The 21,212-nt window shown below is 38.7% G+C and overlaps 1 protein-coding gene across 1 annotated transcript in view; it reads left to right on the top strand.

Moving 5' to 3' along the window:
* LOC103462108 (E3 SUMO-protein ligase PIAS1-like) overlaps positions 1-21,212 on the top strand; it is a 65,638-nt gene that overhangs the window by 34,616 nt on the left and 9,810 nt on the right. The window contains exons 3-8 of the mRNA XM_008404639.3: positions 16,122-16,206; positions 16,298-16,436; positions 16,524-16,658; positions 17,975-18,080; positions 20,235-20,308; positions 20,502-20,662. Of these exons, the coding sequence (XP_008402861.1) occupies positions 16,122-16,206; positions 16,298-16,436; positions 16,524-16,658; positions 17,975-18,080; positions 20,235-20,308; positions 20,502-20,662 (700 nt within the window). The remainder of the gene's footprint in view (positions 1-16,121; positions 16,207-16,297; positions 16,437-16,523; positions 16,659-17,974; positions 18,081-20,234; positions 20,309-20,501; positions 20,663-21,212) is intronic.

Genomic DNA, 21,212 nt, shown 5'->3' with positions numbered 1-21,212 from the left:
CACGAAATCTATTTACTTGGCGTACAGTGCCTTGCATAAGTACTCATACTGCTGCAGATATGTGTGATGCACCAACCCTAAGTACTGGCTTTAAATAAAAAATAAATGCACTTTTAAAATCTGTGGCAGGCATTTACATTCAGCCTCTTTTAATGTGATACCCTTAAATAAAATCCAGTGCAGACTTTAAGAATACACCAGACTATGCAAGCTGCTAAAGATTATTTAGCAGCTTGATTTTTCTGACGATTAACCGATTAATCGGATTTATAAAAAATGACACATTCTGCAGGTTTTTAATTGAAGACCTTTTTTTATACAATATTAGAAATACATTAGAAGATGCATATAAACAATTAAATTCAATTTTTAGATAAGAAATTAAACATTTTTTGCCTAAAGTACAATAACACAGGATTCACTTTGTGAACTCTTGGTCATTTGTAGCAAAGGATGCATCTGCAGCTGAAAAATACTTCTAGCCCTTTATGCTTGACTCAACCTCAACACAGTGTCAGACTGGCCTGTTTATTTATTGGATTAAACAATTAGTGATTGACACAATAGAAAGTTTTATTTAGAGAATTTGAATCAGGTGGAGTTAAACTTAAGAAGCTTTGGGTGGAACAATAAAAGTTTTTGTAATCTTAGATCGCTAAAGGTTCCTATATTTTTGTGCAGTTTTAGCTTTTTTCTGATGTTCTTTCAGCAAACGGCCTTTTTGGAGTCCAATTAATCAATCACTAAATTAGTCGAAGATTATTTCAATAATCAATTCATTGCGATGAATCGATTAATCATTTCAGCTGTTGTAGGAGTCAGATGTATAAAACGTCTGACTTTGATCTCACAGAAATTCATTAATCATCCAGCAATGGAAGGGATTCAGTTCAACTTCAACTCTGGAAGAATAAGAAATGCGGCCACAGTTTTCAGTTTCCTTATTTCACTTGATCTACTCCGACTCGTGGATCCGCTTCCACGTCTGCAAAGCGTTGAGGAAACGCCTGCATCGACTCGTCAACACCACTGCAATATAACGATCGGCAGCTTCTATTAAAATTTTTATACAGATATTCAAACATTTTTCTTCTCAGAAAACAGCTACAAACTTTTTTTTTGTTCCTCCTCCTCACTGTCTAAACTACTTTTTTCAAAATTCATTGATATTTGTGGTTGTAACTTGACAAAACGTGAAAAAAAAAAATTCAAGGTGTACGGAAACCAAGTCCTGCTGCTCAGCCTCTATGTTGCTGCATATCTTTACAGTTTGAGTCCTTTTTTTTTTCTTCCCCTACTTCTGTTTGTTTTCTTTCCATATCTTTTTCATCAAAATATCTTGTGAGCGTGAAACTGACCCAAAAATATTATCAGAGAGGTTGTGGATATTTATATGAGCGTATTGTTCCTATAATAATCACAGCGGCAGGCAGCGCAAACACCGACATTTGTAGTTCGCCTGTTTATATAAAAAGGTTCCCTGCCAGCGTCTGTGTCGCACTTCCTGGTAAAAATGGGCTGACGGGGCGAAGGAAACTTCTCTCAAGGGTTCAGAATAAACACAAAACACTCTGGGTCCCCTAGAACTGGAAGTGAAAATAGAACCGGGGCTTTTTTAATCCATGAAGCTGAAAGAACCTAAAACGTCTCTTGTAATTATCGGTCGTGACTGCGGCTGTTAATGTTTATCAGTTAACGAGCGCAGCAGAAGCCGTTTTACCCTCGTAAATGATCGCATAAATATTTTGTCTCAGGCGTTGTGCAGTCGTGGGCTAGGTTTCAGGATGTGCTAAACCATGATTCTTTTGATTTATTCATTTATTTTGCCATGTGAAAAAAGTTTTCCCGCCGCCCCCCTAACAGACATGCCTTTTCTCTTTAAAGTGTATGGTAGTTTATCTGAAACAAGTCAAAAGGTTTTTCATGCCTCATAAGTTGGAGCACCACAAGCGAGGCGGTAAACGGGGTTTTTCAAAAGGTTTGGTTGCCAGCTGAAAATAAAACAATTGTTGCAGTTCTGGTCCTCAACCAATCGAGTTTTAACGACTATCAGGTGTGAAAATTTGGTTTGACTTGTACAGTCACAGCTGAAATGTGGTTAGATTTTTTTTGTTGCTGTGGAAAAGTTAAAAAATTTCGCTTTACATCACAACCCAGTATACTCTTTGCGTATTATTGCAAAGTTATTGACAAATTTTTGCATATTTACAGTCCCGTTATGAATGTGACTGTGCAGACACGAAGATAGAAAAGGATAGAATATTTTAGTTGCCGTTTGAAGACTCTACAAAAACATGAAGCTGTTCTCCGTGGAGCTGAAGTCTGATGCATAAATAAAAGGGATGTACAGAACCGGTACCTCACACACGTACAATGGAGAAAATAAGTATCTGATATACCGCTGATTAAGTTTTTCCTTTCACAAAGAAGGTCTATAATTTTGCTGTGGGTACGTCTCAACTGTGAGAAACGGTGTCTGAGATAAAAATCCAGAAAATCTCACTGTATGACTTTTAAATAATTGTTGCGTGAAAGAAGTATTTGATACAATAGAACAACATGTGGTACAGAAACCAGAGGTCAGACGTTTCTTCCTGCAGTCCTCGACCAGGTCTGCAGCAGGGATTTTGCTCTGCTCCTCCATACAAATCTTCTCCCGATCTTTCATGTTTCAGGGCTGTTGCTAGGCAACATGGAGTCGCACCTCCCTCCAAAGATTTGATATTGGTTTCATGTCTGGAGACCGGCTGGGCCACTCCAGGACCTTGAAATTCTTCGAAGGGAGCCACTCCTTATTTGCTCTCTGTGTGTTTAGGCCAGTAGCTGCGTTTTCCGTTGACCGTATAAAAGTGCAAATTAACATTTCAGAAATAAATTTGCTTAATTGAAACGCACCAATTTTGAAAAAAAAAAAAAAAAAAAAAAAAAAAAAAACAAACAAACTTGTTTTTGGTTGAAAAGTTTTGTCAATAGAAAGGTAGTTTTTTTTTGGCTGTATGAAAATTGGTTTATTTTGCAAAAGTGCAATGGAAACACTTTTTTTGTATCACACGAGTCACATGATCATGTTGCCACTGGAAGAAGATGACAGGAAGTAGGTGGAGCACCACGGCATGTTTTTTAATGATTTAAATTGTCAACAAACTTATTCGCATATGATTTAAATTTTGTTGTTTTTTACAGAATTACAGAAATTGCAATTTAAAAAAAAATGTTGCAGAATATTGACAGTTTTGCACACATTTGCAATGCAAAGGGACTGGGTCAGACACTGACCCTTTCTGAGTTTAGGGAAGGAGATTGTTGCCCAAAATCTCACGATACACGACCCCCATCCATCCTCTCATCTGTATGTTTTTTAGCAGCTGATCAAGAAGTGCCGCGCTTTGGGAATCACTGAGAATCTTCTGCTGTCTGACTGCACAAGGACTCATAGTTTCAGTGATTTTTCATGCTTCTTCTTTACGATTTAATTCATTACTTAAGAGACATTTCATCTGGGTTTTTATCTTGGTTAGATTTGTCTTTGCATTACATCCGGCAGCCAGCCTGTACTTAGCATAATAACAATCTTTGGGCTCTGGGATATATTGCAAATATATGAAAATGTCTAGATTTTCCTACATTAGCATTTTAATGGAGTAAGAGGCTGGCTTGTGATTAATTTGCCTGCAGATGCATGTACAAACACTGCGCCTGCAGCTTTGTCATCACACCATCCTTCTCCTTTACTTTCCCTCACTCCTTCTCCCCGTTTCCTGCATGTGTTCCCTCCTTTTCTGCCTCCTCTCTCTCTCTTTTTCTCTTTCTCTCTCTCTCCTCTCCATGGCCATCCCTGGTCGAAATTTGCATGTAGAGTGATGAAATCACACAGGCGTACACCTGTGCCTGCAGAACCCACCCTCCCCTTATTTGAATTTGAATCGAGCATTGTCACTTACAATATTTTTGAAACAGACTTTCCGATAAATAATGCATGTGTTGCACTTACTGGTCTCAGAGAAGCACAAAAAGATGATTGACAAAGGAAAAAAAAAAAAAAACTCACCAGAGAATTTTGTACGTCATTTGATGAAACTACATATTTGTGTTTGCCGGAAGGAGAAGCTTTGAGGTGACAAACCCTTTCGACCCTCATAGCTGAGACCTTCTAAACCAGGTTTAATTCCCATTTATAAAGCAGATATTTTTGCTTTGAGACAGCTACATATCTTCTCTTCTTTGCTGGTTTCTTGCTCTCCTCCTATTTTTTTGTCCCCTGTTGCTTTTTTTTTTTTTTTTTTTTTTTTGCTTTTATTCTTTTTCCCCATCCCCCTTATCCTTATTTGCTGCCTCTCTTACTCTGGATTTTCTTTTCTGATGAAACAATAAATGTCATAGTAGGTTGTACAAAAGTTTATGTCACAACTGGAACGCAAGGTAAATTACGAAGATACAGTGCCTAAAAAAATCGTTCACCGTTTTGGGTGTTTTAGCTATTTTGTTGCCAACGTTCAATCAGCAGATTCATATCAAAGTGAATACTGATTTGTATAAGAATAATAACTAAAACAAAATATGTAACATAATAGCGTGTATAGATGCTGTCTTGTGTTGGTCTGTGAGTGATTTTCATAAAAGTAAGCAATTAGTGCTTCTTTTCTACAACAATACTTTTCTTTTCCATTAGTTTACCCAGAGAAATTAATTGACTAGTTAATAAATTTGTTTTTCTCTCACTTTTCTTTTATTTTGTTTGTATTTCCTCTAAATCATGTAAATAAATAAAATTACCTTTATCTTTTCTAGCAAAAGTTGGGTAACAAATGAAAGAGCTGGACTGATTTTTGTCCAGCTCAAACTCTGATTCTTTTTTTTTTTTTTTTCCTTTCGGTTCCCGACAGCAGCTGCTTCATAAATCTGCCCCTTTAACTGGGTGATGATTACATTACTCTTTGCCTAAATTTTAACAACACTTCACTGGTCAGAGGCAGTAATTTATTTTTGCCCCTATAGATGACTTGTGCTGTTTTCTAAGATATTTCCCAAGTCCCTAAATTGGATTTAATAAGAACTGAGGCTTTGTTTTGTAGGTTCTAGCTAAGTGGATTTGACTGGAATGCTTCTGGCTCTCTTTTTTTTTTTTTTAAATACAAAACTGGATTTGTGTCATATGAGCTTCTCTCCCACAACCAATTGAGGTAATGAAAATGTGCAATAAAACAACCTCCCGAAAAAAGAAAGAAAAAAAAAAAATCAAATGTGATGCCAGACATGAGTTTTCCATGCTAAAACGCCCTCTGCTACAAACAAACAATCCAACTCATGAGACTAAACTACGACCGCTGAGCTTAACGCATGTAGAGGAGTGTTTGAATGCTTAATGCTGTGTATATACATCTAGTTTATAGTTAGAGAAACGCAGCACTCTGTCGGAGCGTGTTCTCAGGTTTCCTGCCTCACACTGATTTGTCTCAATACCTGGGTTTCTTCTGTGCATATAAATGTAGTTATTATCACTCTCACACCATCTTGCTCTCCTCTGCCTCCCCCCTCTCTGTGTCATTATCCCTCCCTGTGGTGCAGTCCTGTGCTCTCTGCTGAGTCTTATCACTCTGGGGAATAAAGGTTAGGCAGCCCACAGCTCAGCCCTGCCAGCATCCTCCGCTCGATGGTCTTAGCTCCTCCATCCTCTCCTTGATTACCATGACGACCTCACGGGTTGCACTCTGTCTCATCCCCATTGTTGGCTGTCCTTCTTAAAGAAAAATGCCTTATTGCGGCCATCATTAAGCACACGCACGATGATTAAATCAGCATATCTTACGGAAAAGGACAGAGGTTTTGAATAAATTGCGCGTTTCCCCTTCTTCAAAGTCGACTCTTTTTATTGATTGTTTTTGTGAAATCTAGACCTTCAACCCTCTTTTTTGATTATTATTATTATTTACTAGGATTTTCTTTTTTTTAATTTAGACTTTAGTCAGCTAAGCAGTCTGCATTATGTCTTATGATGCATGTTATGTGGAACAATCCCCTCAGTGTGTCTGTCAGGTTGAGATCTCTGCAGGATTCAAAAGAAAAACTATTCTTTCACTGACAGTAGAAAACACTCTGTAGTTATGACAGTTTTTTTTATGGTAAAATGCTGAGTAAATGTGATTTTTCTTTATTTATTTTTTTAGTTTACAATGATTTGTTTTTGACGGGGTAGTGATAGCGCCACTGCGCTTGAAATCCTGTGGTGTGTTCACAATACATAAAAATAAATAATATAGAAGTTCAGCCTCAGCTGGAAACAATTACGACCAAGGGCAGCAAAAACCTGAACATCTGCATATATTCACAGATTAAACGCTTCACAAAGGATGATCAGAAATGCTGAACGTGGATGAAATAACTTCTGGATCCTGCAGTTCTCTGCGGGATATTTATGAATTAAACGGAGAAAAAGACAAAATGTTTTTACTGAACGAGGCGTTTTCAGTGACGCTGCATCTCGACTCTCTCGGCAGTGGAAAACCAGAGCTGCGTTTTTATAGAAGCTGTTAAAAAGCAGCATTTTCTCCAGACCTGAGTTAGAACTGGACCCACTTTGGTGGTGGGAAAAAACAAACTCCACAGGATGCAGGGCCTGTGTACTTCTGATGTCGATATTAAAGAAATACGTTAAGTGGCTAATCGTAGCTTCTGATGGAGCCCTGCATGGTTATTCTGTTCCCGCTGGATTTCTGACCTTCCTGACCTCTCGCTTTCACTCCTGCAACTTCTGTGACCAATCCTGTCTGCACCCACCACTTAACTAGAGGCTGCACTTTACGGCTCTATGAATGTATATCCATTGAATGTTTTATTGCAGGTAAACTAGAACAGAATAAATAAAACACATTAAATAAAAATTTTAAAAAAAGATCTCTTTTTATTGTTAAATTGGCATGTAAATGACATAACTGCACTGTAAAAAAATATACATCATATGTAAAAAAAAAAAATGTAATAATGTTACAAAAATAAATGAAACTCCCAAGAAACAATTGAAGAAATAGGTTACTGAGTAGTAATAAAAATAAGTAAAAATGCTGCTGTTGCGTCTTTCTTTTAATAAATACACACAGACACCAATTGCTCTCATTTATACAGGCTTTTAATTATTTATTTTATCATTTATTTTATTCTTGTGAAGCACTTTGTGACGTTTTTTTAAGTAATATAAGTAAAAATCACTTGCTCTCTCTGGTGACACATTGGTCTCTCAAAATAAAACTTGCATGCTTTTATTATGAAGGTAAGGATTATCTGTGCAATTTCCTCACGTTGGTTTGGGTCTGGGTAATCAGATTTTTGGGCAGTGAGATATTCTCTTATTTCTTCCTCAACAAAGTTTGGGCCTAAAGTAAAGGAGTCATTTTCTTCTCTCTCTGCAGTTCATTCTTTTTTTTCCATGACAAAGCCTGTGTTCATGTCATATTTTAATTAATACATACTTTTATGTCTGTTAAGACATAGACTTATTTTATTGTTTAAGTTGCTATTTTTGTGTTTGATTTGAAAAAAAAAAATTGTAAAAGAGATTTTTAATTTCAGTGGGATTTTCCTGGTTAATACTAATAAAATATTAATATAATATTATTTGATTCATTAAAATATTTTATTCCCACCCTCAGCTGTATTCTCCATCCTACCAACATTTTTGGGACCGGCCGTCATTTTTTGCTGCCTTTTCCTGCCACTCTTAAAACCATTCACTCCCACCAGATTAAAATAAAATTAAAATGTAACAGTGTAATGTTAATTAATGCAAACAAATTAAATTAGTTCTTCTGTAACTTATTGTTTCTAAGAAGAAATCAAGAGTTTATCAGGGAAATTCTGACCCGCCTACATGAACGAATGATTCTGAGTCGGGTGATTATAGTTTATTTCCAATCTTCCACTATAGCTAATAGAGTGAAATATAATCAATCCCTGTACAGTCAGGAGTTAGACTGTGTCAATAAATTATTTGATAAGCCAAAAGTGCACCGGTGGGCTGAGCATCTAGTTAGATAAATAAGTTTAGGGCAAAACCATAAGCAGCAGGGTTTGTAATTAACATTAAAAACTTTTTTTTAAACAAAAAGGAGGGAAAAAATGCTTCATTAAATTATAAAAATAGATCAACATTTGTTCAGCAACAGAAAATGTATAGTTTACAACTCGGTTGCAACATTTTCCACCAGTTAAGATAATAAACATTAGATTTGGTTTTAATCGCTGTTGTCGACAGATGTTCTCCGTTTCTTTCCAAAACAAAAATCACAAGCAGTTTGGAGTCCTCAGCAAATCAGTGCCATCAAGCTTTAAAGCCGTGCAAATGGGCAGTATAAAGTTTGCTCTGTGGCCTGTAGCTGGGTAGGCTTTGTCTAATGTCTAGTTCCCTTTTTCTATTATTTATTTCATGCCCGAGTCCATTTTGATAAAAGGAGAAAATCCACGGCTTCATTCCTCGAGTTCCTTAAATATTTAAAATATTCTGCTTTATTACACAAACTAAAAAAAATACAAAAGAATGGAAATGAGTAAAACTAAGCCACATTTTCTATTAGTATGACAGGCTGCCTTTAGAGAGAGGTTATTACTGCTAATGGAATAAGATTTAATTTATTTTATTAAGACGCTTTGTTGTTTTTCTGCGGCTCTTTTCTCCTGCTGATTGGCTGATGCCAAGCTTTCGAAACTTGGCATCAGAAGCAGTTTCACCCTTCAGTCATATCAGCTATTTTATTGTGAAATAACTTGTCAGAATGTAATTATCAGCTCGCTTCCATCAAAGCAGCACAGTGCAGCTGTATCGGTTTTGAATTATTGAATCATAAACTCAAATATGAGGTCTGGCCTTCCACATGAGATTTCACTCTTAAAGTTCACAGAGTAGATCTAATCAAATGCAGCACATTGATCATTTTCCTGGTTCGTCGTAACAATAGCAGGACGTGACCGTGGGGCATCTCGTTTTGTGCTTCCGCTGCTAACAAAAGAATGAAATCCAGGGTTTCTAGGTGGTATTAAAAAGTTTAGAGTTGTAATTTTTAAAGGTTATTATGGCAACAGGGACCTTTATTTAGAGAATTCATAAGGTTCAGGCTTGAATCCTTATTCCATTACCTTGTATATGAAAGTCAGAATCTCTGAAAAGTGTAGTGGAATTTTAGTGAGCCATTTTACAGCAATATATGCATTACTGTACAAAACAATTTCAAAAGACAAAGCTAAACTGTTTTATTTGACTCCTTGGCTATGGATGATTTAGATGCTTCTTTTATGAATATTGGTGAAAAAGCTATAGAAGATCAAAAAACGTGCTTTAAGTAATTTAGTATTTAGTGTAAGATAACGCAGTCCAGCTTTTACACATATAATACATTACCACACCCTTTTTTATTTATTTTTCTATTTCACAGCTTTGTTTATTGGAGTGGGAATATAAAAATGTAATTAAGCTACAATGACGCAGTTGCATAAATGTGTGCACACCCTTAAACTCATACTTTGCTGAATCAGCTTTTTGTTTTAATTTGTGCATTATGCTAATAGTCTGTCAGCATACCAGATCTTAATGTGGTCATATTTTCTTCCCACTCTGCCTTGCAAAATATCTCTTACATCTCTTGTCCACACAAAGATTTCAGGAGTTTGTTGTAATCTCATGCAGAATGAAGAACGTTGGCAGTAATTGCCATAAAGTTCTTCAGTGTTGCTGTCAGCCTCTCACCGATTTGCTTCTAGTCCTTTCATCAGTTTCAGAGAAACGTTCGGTGTTTGTAGTCTGTCCGTTTTCCCATATTTTCTCCAATTATTGATAACAGTTTTTTGGGGGGGGGGTTTCCCCCTGTGCTGCAGTCAATCGATGAGAATGTGTGTTCAGCTGGGGTTGGTCTGTCAGATTAAAAGCATCTTCTGAAAATCACTTGTTAGCAAATATTAGACATAAACTTTTCATTAAATCCATATTTCTGTTTTGTTTAGTTTTTTATTCGTCTGATATGATCTTCTACGGAGCCCCCAAGGGAGATTTTTTTTTTTTTTTTTTTTTGCGTTATCTCGCAATAGATGGTGAAACTGAATTAAAAGGACCAGTAAACTATTTGAGTCACATTAATCATCTAGTTCAAAGCTGCTTCAGCTAACAGATTTGTTTGTGTTTCAGTTGAGTCACATTAAAGGTGGAGAAAAGTTTTTAGATCAAAGAAACTTGTGTGTACAGCTTTGTTATATAATTTGTTTAGGCCGTCATGGTGGGTATTTCTGTCTCCTATACACAGCCCTTTGACCACTCCGCTGTGTGCGAAAGCACAAGCCGATATTTACCGGTCTCGTACTCTGACCTCTGTGTGACCCTCCTCCAGCTAAAATTTTCATTTCGTTGTCAACAACTCCGCCTTCTCGCAAATGAACATCAACAAAAAGAGCCTTGGCTGCACTCAACTATAAACAGCTTGCTGTGAATGGCCTCCATCTCTCCGAGCCTATTAAACCTGCATTATTCTGTCTGAGTTGGTTCATCATCAGCTCTGCGAGTTGTTTGATCAGACACATTCAACCCTTTTTAAAATCGTAAACATTTGCAGCTCCGCTCCTTTCGTTCGTCTCCTGCAAAAAATATTTTCCTCCTCTAGAGACTCATTTAAGAGGGGTTTTTTTTTTGTTCGTTTTTTTTGCAGTGAATGAAGGATAAAATTATGTCCATGTGGATTTTTATTTATTTTTTTATATAAAGCCATGGCCTAAAGGCGATTTGAAATGCCTTATGCGTTTGGTAATGGAGATTGCAGAGCAAGCTGACTGCCCAGACACCTTAAATGCCAGCCTTAGTGGCCCTAAATGAGCCTTGTCAGTTTTTCTTACTTTACAACATCCATATGCAGATAATGAAGGTAATTACTGCTGTCAGAGGGGCAGCAAAGTAACGTTTGCGGAACAATTTTTAGTTGTCATTGTGTTGAAGTGTGGGCGAAACATCCAGTTCTGACCTTTTGTTGCGGATCCTGTCCAACGTCAGAATTTCGCTTTTGACTGACACAAGAAAGAATTTCTGGCTTTGTTCTGCTGCTGAATGTTGTTTTATCTTGTGTTGGTGCACAATGCCTGGCAGGCTTTTTGTGTGTTTGTGCCTGTGGTGCAGAGGGGAAAAAAAAAAAAAAGTAGCAAAGCCACTAACAAGTTAATAAACTCCAGCTGGTCTTTGTTGTTCTGAAGACGGACTATACGGTGAAGCACATTCTCTGAAGTTTAGCTCATGCAATTTCTCTTAAAGGCAGAATGAAATCAGCAGCTCAGACTTTCTGGGCTTGTGCTTCTTGCGTTGTTAGAAAGCTCATTTGTTTCAAAATCGTGCGCCGCGGTAGCCACAAGCTAGCAAACGGCTCGCTCCCTTTCTTTTTTTTCTTCTCACAGAGGAGGATTGGATAGTTCACATGAGAAGTTGTACGGTAAACGAGAAAGTTACAAAATATGTGACCAAGCTCTAGTAAAAAAATGTTATGCAAACGACACATCCTATCGGTCGGTTTGGGCACGTTTGTAAGGGACAGACCTCCGCTGAGATCTGGTGCGCAGACTGACCATAAACGTTTAAAAGTTTGATCGCTCGGGATCCGGTCAATAAATTGTTCACTGATGTGTGGAAAATCCAGCTAGAGCGCTTCACTTTCCAACACACTTTCCAGAGGCTAGCAACTGATTGTGCAGCATAAAGCATCAGTGCCGCGGTCAGTCCGCCACGGGCCCGACGCTGTGATAAGAACGTTACTGCTGTATGGACCAGAGTCGGTTTTGTTGGCTTCTTTAAGTCTGCCATCTGAAGTCTGGTGTGAGCCAAACCAGTGGAACTCTGGACCACATGGAAATGTCATTAAAACATTTTAAGGGAGCATTCACAGTCCACTTTAATCGAAGTCTTCTCTGTTTGTCTAGAAAGGCGCTTTGGTAACGGCGCAGCATTGTTCAACTGGATTGGTATGCTCTTAAAAGTGCGGCGTGAGAACGATCCAGAGCAAATCGAACCTGAACGCAGGCAACGACAACAACAATTAAAAAAAGAAAAAAGAAAAAACACTGAGGCACAGCAAGAATGAAACAACCAGATTCTTACTGGAATAACACAGAACCACCGACTCATTTACTTATTTTTTTCCTCCTGTTTATGACAATCGTTTGTCACATTACATGTGGGTCCATACCGTTTCCAGAACAATCCGCAATGTTTGCAACTCGATTCATTTAGTCTGTTGGGTAGTTTTAATATCACCAGGTGGTGTTAATGAACGCAGTGTGAGACGGTGTGTGTGACTCCATTTGCAGCGCTGCTCATAAATAATCAGCTACGATTAGAGAGAGCATTGATACGCACCGATTTTAAAAACAACATTTTCTAAAATGGTCTGCAGGTAGATGCAAAAAGAAAAGCTGATGGTTTTCTGCTGGAAAATGTTTTTTTTGTTGTTGTTGTTGCAGAAGCTGGTAATAGCCAGCCCTGGCCTGGCAGCAGAGCAGCTTTTGCGGCGAAAAAAGAAGAAAAAAAAAAACACAGAGAATCAGGTTTCTTTATCCGTAAATGTTCCACACAATGATTTAGAGACAAATAACAGAATAAATGTCTGATGCTCTGCCCTGAGTGATTACATATGCTGATGTAATCTAAAGTTGTGTTAGTGTCAGCCCAGGAGTGTACTACTTAATATGCTGATTATTAGTGCCATTAAGCAAAAACAAGTAACTACATGTTATGCTTAGTTAACTTCATCACTAAGGGAAGAAAATTTTGAGGAAATTATTTCCATTTGGTAACAATAAAGTGAAGGTTCGGTGGATTAGGAGGTACAAAGCGATATCTCTGCCTCTGTCCTCAGTTACATTCATCCTAATCATTATTTAAAATCTGGAGCAAATAAGGAATGTAAAAAACAAAATCTAGATCCCAGAGCTGGTGCTGATTTACAGGAGCAACACCTGAACTGAACTGGGGAAAGGAAACAGGTCATTAATAATGAGCCAGGGTGGAAATTGTCTCTGGTGTCTGATGTTAATGTTTGTCTGCTGCTGAACACCTGATGCCGCGGTTCAATTTAGAGGCTGGCTTCCTGATCCGAGCTCAGCTGAATCTGCCGGTCCAGGTTTTTTAGGAATTTGATTCAAATATTTTCCGGCCATGCATAAGTACGGAAAAACAAAACAGAGGAAGGAAAGTTATTTGTGCGTCACGTGAAACAATGTTGTTGTTTTTTTTTATGGAGCCTGGGTTTCGATGAGATGCCGAGGTTATCCCTGTGGACATAAAATAAAAACTCTTTGCTTTTTGTGCAGCTTAATGTTAGGTGCAGTTTGTTGCTGCTGCTAAGCGAAACGGCGACGACAGAAAAATGCACTTACCGCATCAAAGTGTCTCTTCGGCCTGGTTATCAGTCCGAAGATGACAGATTTTAAACTCCGCTGTCCCCTCGCTACTTTCCATCATCCTGTGTGGTTATCCCTGTCATCCTCCTGTAAACAGCATTCTTCATTAATGAGCTTCACTGCAGCTGGGAGGCAGATTTTGTTGGTTTTGGACTCAAAAAGCCTCCCTTTTTTTCTGGTGTTTATGCAGAACTAAGTTAACCGGACGCTGAGACTAGTTCGTATTTACCTGAGAAAGATGATCCTGCCCTCTAACGGCAAATAAAGTGCTTATAATTTCTCCTTTTAAGGAAGTGTGCACCGTCATGGGGACCTTGAGTTTCAGAGAATAGGGGATAAATGTGACAGATCCTATTTCAGCGTAAATAACAGGGGGAGAAAGAGCAGCTTTGTGGTTCCAATTCACAGTTTTTAATGCATCTATTACAGTATTTCCTCCTCATTAAGTTGATCAAACATTTTGTTTTACATCTTAAATAAACCTTTGTCTTAAGTTTTGTCTGGAGATGGAGTCCATCTTGGATCTCCTGGCCAGGCACACTGAAACACTAGCAAAAAAAAAAATCTACTACCACAGACAAGAGGGTGAGTTTCAGAGTGATTGGAGAGTGAGAGAGAGAGAGAGAGACAGAGAGAGAGAGAGAGAGAGAGAGAGAGAGAGAGAGGAGGGGAGATAGAGCACTTTCTATTTATAACCTGTGTGCCCGGAGAGGAGAGAGACTGTTGTTCGAAAGCACACTCACACTCACACTGTTTGTTCTGCAGCACACAGGCTGCAGCTCAAAGTACACAGCGACATGGATGTAAAGTTAAACGCGTTGCACACGAATGATAAGGAGTGGGAGGCGAGATGGGTCATTACTGAGAAAATTAGTCGCATTTTGAACGGCTGACGGTAGGAGGAACAGGATTGGTCTGTTAAATCCTCCACAGGAACTATAGCTCTCAGCCCCCTCAACGCCTACATGGAAATAAATTACCGGCGTGGACCTAATCCTGCTGAGAGTTTGTGTTTGTGTACGTGGCCGTGCAGTTTCACATGCTCCGGACTGGGTTTCCAGAGTTATGCAAAAGGTTCGAGTTTAATAAAATCTATTCCAAAAAAAATAGAAAAAGTTGAATAGTAGTAGCAAAAAAAAAAAAAAAAACTACAAAAAACTATGTATTTTTTGTTAAAATACACACAAAGGCACAATTAATTCTCATCCAGAACACTGTGAAATTCAGCTGCGCTCTGTTGAGACTCATTTTTGAGATTACAGGAAGAAGGTCATTGGTCCAAATCCCAGCCAGAGTCTTTCTCTCTTTCCAGCATCTTTCCGTACATCTGAGATCTCTCTGGACACTCCGGCGTCCTCATTAAAACATTCACATTATGTTTACTTGCCTCTCTGAGTTTTAAAAGTACCACATGCTGCAGCTTTAATAATGCCGTTTAAGATGCAATCATTTAAAACGAGTGCTGACGTGTTGGTGAGTAATAACTGTAATTTTTTGCACCTTTGGACAGATCAGCCCCAGCTTGCTTGCATTCTGCATGCTCCATATTCTTAATGCCCCAAGCTGTGAGGCTGCTTCTTTTTTTTTTTTTTTTTTTTGGTTTCTTTTCTGGTTAAAAATAGTTTGGCATATCTTCTAAAAATCTGTCATATGAGGGGAACCCAGAGTGTCTCCGTAGTTATTTATGAGCTGTATTTTATACCGAAGCGCCTCATTTTGGCTTCTTTTCTCTAAGTCATCCACTTATAAAGACCCAAAACTTCCCGGCCCAAGTCAGGATGCTCATGCTTTCTTTATAATGCATCGGTTTAGCCACAAGACAATCATCAGGCATCTGAAAGGAAGCGTAAGGAAGCAGGACCCAGACGACTAAGCAGCTCATGAAAAACCTCTGTGAAACAATTATTCCAAACCTTTTTACCTTTGAGGAAGTTTTATGTCCAGACAAAGCTCCTACAGTCCCCTGGTAGGAGAAGAAATGCTCAGAGAAGTAAAATACAGCCATTGTAGCTCAGTTTTGCAAATATATTTAAATACAGAGCACCTCTTTGTCTCTTGCTAACCTCCCACACTAACTTATTCTCTAACTTTGCGAACCTGCTGGCCGAGGTTAGGAGCTCCGGTTATTTCCACCACCTGTGGGTGGGCCTATAAATAGAGCAGGTTTTTATCCTCACCTCAGTGTGAGGTCTCCCTCTGACATCCAGCCGCTCGTTAGCAGGTCTTTCCACTGCAGATGAGATCAACCGCATAATGATTTTCTTCAAGAATGAAAATCTCAGCGCCCTGCTGTGAGCAGACGTCTTCGCTCCCCTATTGCTTTTTATTTTTTAGCACAGCGGCTTACTGTTGCTATTCACTCTCAGTTTTGGTTTTATGAACAGAAGGAGTCACACATTGAGGTCATCGATCAAGCAGAATTTTATCAGCAAATGTAAAATCAAGAGGTTTGGAAACGGTGAAAGAAAACACGGTTTTAAAAAATAATGTGTGGTCTGTAAGACAATACGTGGCGTGGCTTTGTTATTGAATATTATTTCAAATTTAAACTTTGCTTAAGCTTTCATACCTGATCTTGACGTACCCCGCCCATCAAATTGACGCATTTTTTTTTAGTTATATATTCCCTTTTTACTTAAAGTTAAGATGAAGTTGAGTTTTGATACTTCCACTACTAGTAACCCCTCTCTTCTGTCTTTGATTCTCCGCAGCGTCAGACAACAGCCAGCGGTTTCAGGAGACGTGTTTCGCCTTCGCGTTAACGCCACAGCAGGTCCAGCAGATCAGCAGCTCCATGTCAGTACAGCGCTGATTATTGCACCGCCGTTGAGTAATAACCCACAACATGTCAGGTTGCGCTGATGACAGTCGTCGCCTTTCCTCACAGGGACATCTCGGGGACCAAATGTGACTTCTCAGTTCAGGTTCAGCTCCGGTTCTGCCTGTCGGAGACAAGCTGTCCTCAGGAAGACCATTTCCCTCCCAACCTCTGTGTCAAAGTCAACGGGAAGCCATGCAACCTGCCGGTGAGGAGTCCTGGCCGACTCGGCGTCTGCAGACGTCAACGTTCAGCGAGATTCACCGCGAGTCTCACGTGTCTTTCTGGCTTTCAGGGTTATCTTCCTCCAACCAAAAACGGCGTCGAGCCCAAGCGGCCGAGCCGGCCGATCAACATTACCTCACTTGTCAGATTGTCCACCACGGTCCCAAACACCATCGTGGTATCGTGGACTGCAGAGATCGGAAGGGTAGGAGCTAAACCCGCCGGTTCTTTCTCAGTGCCTAGGACCGAGTTTTTCAAAGTGGAGGGGTCTGAGAAAATCCAATCTGTTTTTTCATCATTATTATAAAATATAAGGTAAAATAATTTACTAAAATTTGCCATGCTCGTCTTTCTGGTTGGCTGTCAGTCAAATTCATCAAGCTCCTTCTCAAGCTGGCATAGCATAGCCAACTACAATCAGAAGGTATGAGGCAGCATTTATGCTAAGCAAATGTAATAATTATAGAAAAGAGAATAAAATTTGATTCTTGTGTATAAACTCTTATTGATAACTTTTATTGTAACTAAAAATCCTCTGATTTCACATTTTTATCCCCTTTTTTTCTGAAAGTTTCAAATATTTTTTAATTTCTTAACATAAAAATGTCACTAAAACTGTTCACATGAACATTTGTTTTTTTTTCTTTTTGTATTAAACAACCTGAATGTTCCCCTCTGCTGTCATCGTTTGTTAGTTTTCAGAAATATTCATCCTTTCTATAAGCATGGCTGTAAAGTTTAAAATCGCATTCACACGTTTGTCACGTTTCAAATTATTTGACCAACAAGAGCTCAGTTCGTTCATTGAGGCATTTCACAGTTTGATAACTAGACAACCAGTGAGACAAAGTTTGACTGTGTTTAGAAGCTTAAAATTCAGCTGAATTTTAACTTTTAAAATTGCATGTTAGAAATTAACATGTAATTCTTAACATGTAAAAATTACACTTTAATTTTTAAAATCCTAGTTTTACTTAAACTAGGATTAAGTAAAACGAATCCTGAAAATACATCCACTTTTGCAACATGGTAACACTTTATTTGAAGGGGTGTGCATAAGACTAACATGACATAACATCTGTCATGACATAAAGAAGTATTTATGAATGTCTATGACAGTTGTCATGAAGTGTCATTCAGTAAATAATAACACTTTAATGCAAAGTTGCTCTAAAAGTTGCATTGAAAGTCCATTAAAAATGCCAAATTTGCATGATTTTGTAAGTTATGATAATTTAATGCAAAGTTGGCATTTTTAATGGATTTCAATGCAACTTTTAGAGCAACTTTGCATTAAAAGTGTCATTATTTACCAAAAGACACTTCATGACAACTGTCATAGACATTCATAAATACTTCTTTATGTCATGACAGATGTTATGTCATGTTTATGACAGTGTCATGTCAGTCTTATGCACAACCCCTCAAATAAAGTGTTACCGATAACTAATGAGTTGTAAATCAGCTCTTTTTGACTTTTACTGGCTGTGACTGATGTTGTGTCTTAATTTGTGTGTGCAGAGTTACTCCATGGCGGTTTACTTGGTGAAGCAGCAGTCCTCCACGGTGCTGCTACAAAGGCTGCGGGCGAAAGGCATCAGAAACCCAGACCACTCCAGAGCGCTCAGTAAGAACCGCCAGCCTCCCTCCTCACAGATGAGCTGATCCGATAAGCTGGAATGCTTTAGGGCTAAAACTGTTCTGATTAAAATCTGTCCTCGGCTCTGGAGGAAAAAAAAAAGAAAAAGTTGCTAATGATCTAATCTCCACGTTGAATCAAAAGTACTAAAAAGACTAAATGGGAGCTGGGAGTTTTTTTTACCGTATTAAAGGAGATTTAAGCAGTAATGTACTTACATGAGTTGCTGTTCAACTGTTTCTGCCATATCATTTTATGTATTGGACGATTTTAATTAGCTGCGAACTCGGATACATCTTACATTTCCTCTGACAGTTTACAGATCTGTTTCTGATCCAATACTTTGCTAAAGGCGATGTGAAATCGTTCCGGCACTTGTCAAAACATCAGGTTTTGGATTTTAAAAGATTTAAAGCATTTTCCTGGTTATCATGGCCGACAGCTCCCCCCTCCCTCCTCTTCTCCTCAGTCCTCCCACGCGTTACAGTCATGACGACCTGGAGGCAGAACCTTAAGTCACCCTGAAAGCAGAACCCCCGAGCAGAACCAGTAAAGTTGGGTTTTGTGTTTCAAAAAACAAAAAAAGGATGTGTATAAAAAAATAAACTGGTGATGAAAACACAAAACTTCAAAAGATTACAGTTTTTGTTTAAAATATAAAAAGACCAGGCTTAACGGTCGCCTCGCATTACACCGCTCTTTTCTTTATTGGTTACCAGCATTGATACAGGAAGAAAGAAACGGAGTCTGTGAAACACAAAAGATTTATCGGCTCTCCCTCTTTCCCCCAAAGCCGACCTCACTTCCACCACATCCTCACCTTCAGGCTACGAAAAGTTCAGCGTCTGCCGCCCATCGGATCTCATCGTGAGGCTTTAATTTGCAGTCATAAATAAGCATGCAAACCCTGTAGCTGTCCTTTCTTGTACAACCTGGCCTTCCCTCCGTCTTAGGAAATCTGGGCTCCATCATTAAGGATCCCAGCGCCAAATAGGTCAGGCACAAGAAGAGCGACTGAAGGACACAACGCCTGCTGCTGGGACTAAATAAAACACTCAAAAAAGTGTTAATTTATGGGTGGAGACACTTCTTCAATTCAATTTAGTTTTGAAAGTACTTGATTATCTTGTAGGGAAACTAAACGTTGTAACTCATTTCATGTCTTGTTGCTGAATGCCAGTCTCGCAGCACGCATCCACGGTTACGCATCATAACAACTATGGTAAGAACAAATATCCTGTCAGTTGCACAGCATAAAAAAACTCGAGGAAATAATTGTTCTAAAATATAATGACTCATATATATATATATATATATACATATATATATATTTATATATTTATAATATATATATATATATATATATATATATATATATATATATATATATATATATAGATATCAACAAAAGTTTGCAAAAACAAGAAATGAGGCAGAACTTATCAAAGCTTCTCCAGCATGGTGCCGCCATGAGTTGCGCGATTCTACAACCAGAATATAATCAGATTACTGGAGTTTTTATGTTTTGTTATATTTTCATCAAAACTAATTTGGTTGTTTCTTTTTGCTGAATTTGCACCTTAAAAACTTTAAAATCAATCATAAACTCTTTCTACGTCTAAAACCCCCAGGGATTTTAACAAGTAATCCCTTGATAAATGTATCAATTTCTAAACAAATTCTGAATATCGGCTTGAATTGCATATTTTTTACACTGTGTTTAATTCTTAGCTCTTAAGTTATGTAGCTATAATTATTTAAGTTTTTTCCAACAGTCTCCAACTTTATACGCGTATTTATTCAAAACGAGTTGACTCAGGTTCGGACGAATAATTGGTCGCGTAAAAAATGTGACTCGAGCGTCATTCACCGGTCTGACTTATCGCTGTGTACGTTAAAACTAATGGAAAACCTCCTCGGTCCAAAGTAAGGTTTGCTGCTTTTGCTCCAGCGAGACGGTAACTTAAGAGTCTCAAAATGTACCTGGAGGTTGCGGTGCAGCGTGAAGAGCTCCTGAACTCGTTCACAGCACCGGCCCGGTGTCTTGACAGTGACTGAGCGAGCACATCTGGAAGGAGAGCTCCATCCATCTGTTTCTCGCTGACTCATGCAGCACCGTTGTCCTTTTCCTCTTCCCTGCAGTCAAAGAGAAGCTCACAGCGGACCCTGACAGTGAAATAGCTACAACCAGCCTGCGTGTGTCCCTGCTCTGCCCGGTAACCACCTCTCCTGCTCCTCATACGTGAAAAAATTTTAAATCTAGTCCAGCCAACATATTGCTCAGACATACATCCCGCGTTGTCATGTAGTTTTGGCATGTTTATGGCACTCGGGAGTGTAATTCACCCTTAATCCGTGCTGCGTGTTTCCTCTGTGGGTTCGCCGCCCGACGGCGCGCTTGTGGTGCAGCTGGGGAAGATGCGGCTGATGATCCCGTGCCGGGCGCTGACCTGCTCCCATCTGCAGTGCTTCGACGCCACGCTTTACATCCAGATGAATGAGAAGAAGCCCACCTGGGTCTGTCCTGTCTGTGACAAGAAGGCCCCGTATGAGCATCTCATCATCGACGGGTAAGTCAGACAAAGACACAAGCAGCCTCCTGGTTTTATGAAGGAGATGTGATGACTAACTCTCTGAAGTATTCTTTTATTTTTCCAAACTTTGCTTCCTGAAATCTTCTAATAAATACGGGAAAAAAGCTTTTTGAATTTGTTTCAGTGTTTTAACTTAGACTTTGACTGCTTTTCTCCTATCTTTATGCAGTTCTTACAGAAAATCTTTATGCACGAAGCTTTTAGTGAAAAGGATGTAGTGCAGAAAATAAGAAAGAAAAAGTAGGTGGTAATAAAATGCTTCAGTACACAATGGATAAACTGATGTTGGAAAAGGGCTAAAAGGCCTTTATTTTACATTTTTCTTCTGAATAAACCTCGTCAGGGTCTGTGTCTGTTGTAGCTGAGCTCAACGAGCATCTCTCCACCAAACGGCAAAGTCACAAGTCCACCAAGAAAAAAAGATGCATTTTACAAAGGAAAACCTTTTGAAAACAGCAACATTTTAAAAGCCATAAAACCAAGGGAAAGACAGAAACACAGAAGCAGCAGAGTTGAATTTAGTGCA

The sequence above is a fragment of the Poecilia reticulata genome, chromosome 3, assembly GCF_904066995.2.
Source record: "Poecilia reticulata chromosome 3, P_reticulata-male-v2, whole genome shotgun sequence".
In the NCBI taxonomy this organism is placed as follows: domain Eukaryota; kingdom Metazoa; phylum Chordata; class Actinopteri; order Cyprinodontiformes; family Poeciliidae; genus Poecilia; species Poecilia reticulata.
Note: the sequence above shows the minus strand (reverse complement) of the source record. Positions and strands in the feature narration are given on the sequence as shown.